Here is a 6,143-nt window from a genome sequence, read left to right on the forward strand (position 1 = left end):
GTATGGAATGTCATGCTGTTTTGAGCACGTTTTAGTTTTCTCTGAGATGTCTCTGTTTATTGTTTCATTGATATTTGTTGTTTTATTGATATTTGATTTGTTCTATATGTTTGTATATTTGTTATTGTTCTATATTAGAAAATGTGGCATACATATTTGTTTGTATCTCTGATTTTGATTGGTTATATAATTGTTTGTATATTTTATTGGTGTTTTATTGATATTTGTTTTGTTTTTATGTTGTTTTATTGATTATTCTTGTTTAATTTGTATATGTTTGTATCCAGACCCAGGAAGAATAGTCGCTGCTGAGGCAGTGACTAATGGGGATCTGAAATAAAGAAATAAAGAAATAAAGAAATAAACGTTAAGTGACCTGTGTCTAATACTCTTCTCCCTCGCCCTCCTCCCCTTCCACGCTGTCGGCTCCCACCTCCTCGTAATCCTTCTCGAGAGCTGCCATGTCCTCTCTGGCCTCAGAGAACTCTCCCTCCTCCATGCCCTCACCCACATACCAGTGCACAAACGCCCGCTTGGCATACATGAGGTCAAACTTGTGGTCAAGCCGAGCCCAGGCCTCAGCAATAGCTGTGGTGTTGCTCAACATGCACACAGCCCTCTGGACCTTGGCCAGGTCTCCACCAGGGACTACGGTGGGGGGCTGGTAGTTGATGCCGACCTTGAAACCAGTAGGGCACCAGTCAACAAACTGGATGGTGCGTTTGGTTTTAATGGCGGCAATGGCAGAGTTGACGTCTTTGGGCACCACATCACCACGGTACAGAAGGCAGCAGGCCATGTACTTGCCGTGGCGAGGGTCACATTTCACCATCTGGTTGGCCGGCTCAAAGCAGGCGTTGGTAATTTCGGACACTGTGAGCTGCTCGTGGTAAGCTTTCTCAGCTGAGATGAATGGGGCATAGGAAACCATAGGGAAATGGATACGAGGATATGGCACCAAATTGGTCTGGAACTCTGTCAGATCAACATTGAGAGCACCATCAAAACGAAGGGAGGCAGTAATTGAGGACACAATTTGGCTAATAAGCCTATTGACGTTGGTGTAGGAGGGACTCTCAATGTCAAGGTTCCTACGGCAGATATCATAGATGGCCTCATTATCGACCATGAAAGCACAGTCAGAGTGCTCTAGGGTGGCGTGTGTGCTCAGGATGGAGTTGTAAGGGTCCACCACAGCGGTGGAGAACTGGGGAGCTGGGTAGATGGCGAACTCCAGCTTGGACTTCTTGCCATAGTCAACAGACAGGCGCTCCATCAACAGGGAGGTGAAACCAGAGCCCGTACCACCTCCAAAGCTGTGGAAGACCAGGAAGCCCTGAAGGCCAGTGCACCGGTCAGCCTGAGGAGAAAGAGGGGAACACTGGTGAATAAAACCATTTTCACATTTAGATATATCAATTAGATATTATTCATCTCTGCTGTGGTACTCACCAATTTACGCATCCTGTCCATGACCAAGTCAATGGTCTCTTTGCCAATGGTGTAGTGTCCACGGGCGTAGTTGTTGGCAGCATCCTCCTTGCCAGTGATCAGCTGCTCAGGGTGGAACAGCTGGCGGTAGGTTCCACTGCGGACCTCATCTGAGGGGAAAGATCAAGTATCAAGTTAAATGAGAGCTAATGAAAGCATTTGAGTACAATACCTGTATGTTTATCACATTTTAAAAAGGAGCTTACCGATGACAGTTGGCTCCAGATCTACAAACACAGCCCTGGGGACGTGTTTGCCAGCTCCTGTCTCACTGAAAAAGGTGTTGTAAGAATCATCTCCTCCTCCGATGGTCTTGTCGCTGGGCATCTGTCCGTCCGGCTGGATGCCATGTTCCAGGCAGTAGAGCTCCCAGCAGGCATTGCCGATCTGGACACCAGCCTGACCAACGTGGACCGAGATACATTCACGCTGGAAGAAAAGGAGATCTTTGAATTGTTTTGTAAAACTATTGTTACAAGTTACAAGAACAAAAACCAAATTCCAACTGTGTCAATTTAAACTACCTCAATTACTACCCTTTAACTACTACCCTTTAGGAACAAACAAGTAAACTAATTACCACTCCCCCTCCTTCGGTTTGGGCTGGGTAGCGATTATTTTAACTACCAAAGTAGTTCATCTCATCAGTGTCCCGTGAGCCAGTAAATTTGTTTGTTCCAAGATACATTTCTTTGGTATAATCACAATCCAAAATGTAACAACGCCTCTAATTTAACTCACACGCACATGACTCAGCAAAGTAAGGTATCGTTTTGGCATCTGTATCGTACATTTTCAAAACGATACCAAGCCTTAATATGCATCTCCGTTTAATAACCATCTAGTGTGAACCCAGATGTTCCAGTGTGCTTTATTTTGTAATGGCTAACTTAATGTATTTATAACTCATCCCCTGCAATCTATTGTTTTCTATTATGATGTATTGTGCGTCAGCAATGCTCATGTGGACAGAATGTCCTGGTATTTGTATTTGTGGGGCGGCATGGCTCAGGGGTAGAGCGGGTCGTCCAATGATCGAAGGGTTGGTGGTTCGAATCCCGCTCAAGCCCATGTCCATCCCACTGCCGTTGTGTCCTTGGGCAAGACACTTAACCTACTTGCCTCGTATGAATGTGTATGCATGTGAATGAATGTTGGTGGTGGTCGGAGGGGCCGTAGGCACAAGGCACAACACCGGGTGCTGAACAGCGACCCGTGTGCTTGAGTGAGGGCCTTCGCCGACCAAGGAATAGGCCATGGCGGAGCTACCAGTAGCTGGATCAGGACCGGGACCCACACAGCTGCCCCCCGGTCCGGCGCAATCAGGATCAAGGACCTGCGCTCCTCAACGTACCCGCCCCAACAACTGACCTAACAGATGTATGGGGAAAGAATCCCAGGCGGCACGGCATCGGTCCGGACGCAATCCCCACCCGTCAGGATAAAGACCGCCCCGCGACATTACACCTGTACCCATATTCACCCTGCCGGGGATGTGGGGAGCCCTCAGGCCGCGCAGATGGAGGACGCCCATAGCCAGCCGCCCGCCGCAGACGGGGGGAGCGTACTCCTCCCGGTCTGTCGATATACGACACTGACGTCGTATCGAGCGTGTCGCAACACGCTCTGAGAAGGATGCCCATAGCACTCCACCCGTTGACTGGGAAGAGGAATACTCCACTTCCAGTCTACAGCAACCCCAGGCTGGTAGGAACCCTGCCTGGCATGAGACCTGACGATCCACCTTGACCGCCAAGGACCAGAACGTCGGCAGGGCAGAATACACTTCGTAACCCCTGACGACGCAGAGGCCCCAGTGCGGCCTCCACGCACTTGGTGAAGATGCGGGGAGCCAGAGAAAAGCCGAACGGCAGCCCCATGTACCCATACGCTAACCCTGTAAGGCAGCGTAGGTAAGCCCTAGGACGGAAGATCGGGAATGCGAACACGCATCCTACAGGTCTATGGAGGAGAACCAGACCCCCACCTGACAGTGTTCAACAGGTAGGAGATGATCCAAAAAATACCGAACCTTCCCATGGTCCAACATGGGTCTGACACCCCCCCCCCTCCCGATTTCTCAGGCACCAGAGAACACCGGGAGGAAAACGCCACGACGATGGCTTGCTTCGTCCACAGAGATCAGATCTCGTCGACCAGAGCTGTCACTGCTGGTGACCCTGACAATAGGGTCTGTATCAAACCCGAAAACGGGTGGGGTTGTGTAAATACAAGTCCCCGCCTCAGCGTTCTCTCCATCCACCTCGACATATGGTACTGCCGTAGCCATATGTGATGACACTCCCAACGCACCCGCCGCCATGTGGCGCAGGTCCGCAAGGAACTGTAGATAGGTGGCCCGGTCCCACCCGCTGTGCGTAGCCAACCCTCGACCCGTGCGAGCAGAGCGTTCCGTGGAGTCGGGTCGGAACCTGACACTACCCACGAGGCAATCGCACCCAAGGGGGGACCCCGACAGAAAGGGCCGGTTTGATACGGGGGAAGCTGACATCAATCTAGGTGACAAAAGCCCCCCCACTGAACACCCCTCCAGAACATGCTGAGGGGTTGTTCTGCAGCCAGACATGCAAGGCGTGAGGACCCCATGGGTTCCTACACACCGTAGCCCTGCAGTGATATTACTACCACCTAAATCACGCGCACCTCTTCTTTTCAGACCACTGCCGATCTCGCGGGAGTGGGAGGCACCAACATGATACCTGGCCTGGCGAAGGCGAGGCTGGGGAAGCCTGCACTGTGTGCCTCAAAAGGTTTCGAGCCCCCTGCTGACAACACCTATAGTTGACAGACGTAACACCAGGCTCAACCAACACCTCAATCACCTAAACACACTTTATATTTATTGATAAAGGATTTGCACTACAACTCGTACACCGTACTGTAAATTGTACCTAAATTGTACCTCATCCCATTTCTGCTTTGCACTATATAGTATTGTATATTAGTACACTGCATAGTATATTGTATATTATATGGTAACTCAGTTACGTCTATTCTGCATCAAACATTGTACATTATGTCTATACTGAACACTGTGACCTAATTTTTTACTTCTAATTTACATGCTATACTATGTTGTTTCGTACTTATCTTGTCTAGCACAGTCTCTGGAGCGTAACAGTAAGAAGCATTTTGTATAAAAGTATTCTGTACTTCTGTATGACAACTATTAAAGAAACTTGAAACTTGAAACTATGTATATATATATATATCACACACGTTCTAGAATGGTCTATTATGACATCATACAACATTCTAGGACATCAGGACATTTGTGATGTCACAGTATGATGTCATAATAGAACATTCTAGAACATTTGTGATGTTACAGTATGTCATAATAGAACATTGTAGAACATTTGTGATGTCACAGTCCCAACTTTAAAATTATGATTGCGCAAAATGGGCGGGATTGTAAATGGATAACTTTTTATTCCTAAATCTACACCAATAGATCTTTAGCCCAGAGTGAAAATTGTGTAGTGCGCCAAGGTGGGAACGATAATCGTTTTCTAGCCACTTCTCAGCCCCACCGTACGGCCTACTAGCGACGGTTTGTCATTCAAATGAGACGCGTTTCCATGCATCCTTCTCAAAGTTAACGGCTGATTCATAACTGATCTGACACATAAGAGGTTTAATTGTAATACTCACCATGTTTCTTGAAGTTAGGCTAAAGAGAAGAGGCTAAATTAACTCTCACAGATAGACCTTTATGAGTCTGTGGTAAGAAGTTGTTCACAGACTTTTGCTGGGTGGGGCTATTTATGCCCGGCAAAGAGGGGCTGCTGTATCCGATTGGCTGAGCATCACATGACCGTTTTCTATTGGATAAAAAGTTATCCTTGCTGCTGGAAGTGCGAGGACTGGGTACGCGAGATTTCCCACAGCCCTATGTTCCCACATTTCCGATAATAATAATAATAATAATAAATAATAATAATAATAATAATAATAAATAATAATAATAATAATAATAATAATAACTTTATTTGTATAGCACCTTCATACAGGGGATTGCAGTTCAAAGTGCTTTAGATCAGTAAGAAATAAGTATGTCATAAATGTCTTGATGAATTGAAAATGGAGGACCCTGAGGTAAACAAGACAAAAGTATTTTTCTGGTCTTCATCCTCTTGTTAGTATTGAGCTGTACTTGATTGATTGATTGAAAATTGTATTAACAGATTGCAGAATGGGTACAGTACATGTGAATCCTTTCTGCAACTGGCTTGTCCTTCCGTGTTCCCGTTTGTCGCTCTGATTGGCCAGGTCATGTGACATGAGCGCCAATCGTGGGACGGCAAGTTTTTGCACGGTTAAGCTTAGGCACTCTTTCGAAGTTGGTTAAGGTTAGAGTTTGTCTTAGAGTGTGACGGCAAGTTCTTTCGACGGTTAAGCTTAGGCACTCTTTCGAAGTTGGTTAAGGTTAGAGTTTGTCTTAGAGCATGGCGATAGAACGCCAGGTAGCAAACACGCTATTGGGCGCACATGTCATATGACCTGGCCAATCAGAGCGCCAAACGGGAACACGGAAGGACAAGCCAGTTGCCGAAAGGATACACGCGTACAGTACAGTACAGCTCAATACACACAATTGTTAAGGGGATGCAGACCAGAGAAAGACTTTC

At 47.0% G+C, this 6,143-nt stretch overlaps 1 protein-coding gene across 1 annotated transcript; it reads right to left on the reverse strand.

Moving 5' to 3' along the window:
- Nucleotides 1-382: 382 nt before the first annotated feature.
- On the reverse strand, nucleotides 383-1,833 carry LOC311235188 (tubulin alpha-1C chain-like; the record flags this gene model as incomplete). The annotated part of the gene is made up of 3 exons (XM_084322560.1): nucleotides 1,698-1,833; nucleotides 1,453-1,601; nucleotides 383-1,360 (listed from the first exon to the last, which is right to left on the reverse strand). Exons 1-3 carry the CDS (start codon nucleotides 1,816-1,818, stop codon nucleotides 383-385), a joined length of 1,248 nt encoding a protein of 415 aa, XP_084178686.1. The 5' UTR covers nucleotides 1,819-1,833.
- Between the last annotated feature and the right edge of the window lie 4,310 nt (nucleotides 1,834-6,143).

The sequence above is a fragment of the Notolepis coatsorum genome, assembly GCF_963971535.1.
Source record: "Notolepis coatsorum genome assembly, chromosome: 10".
In the NCBI taxonomy this organism is placed as follows: domain Eukaryota; kingdom Metazoa; phylum Chordata; class Actinopteri; order Aulopiformes; family Paralepididae; genus Notolepis; species Notolepis coatsorum.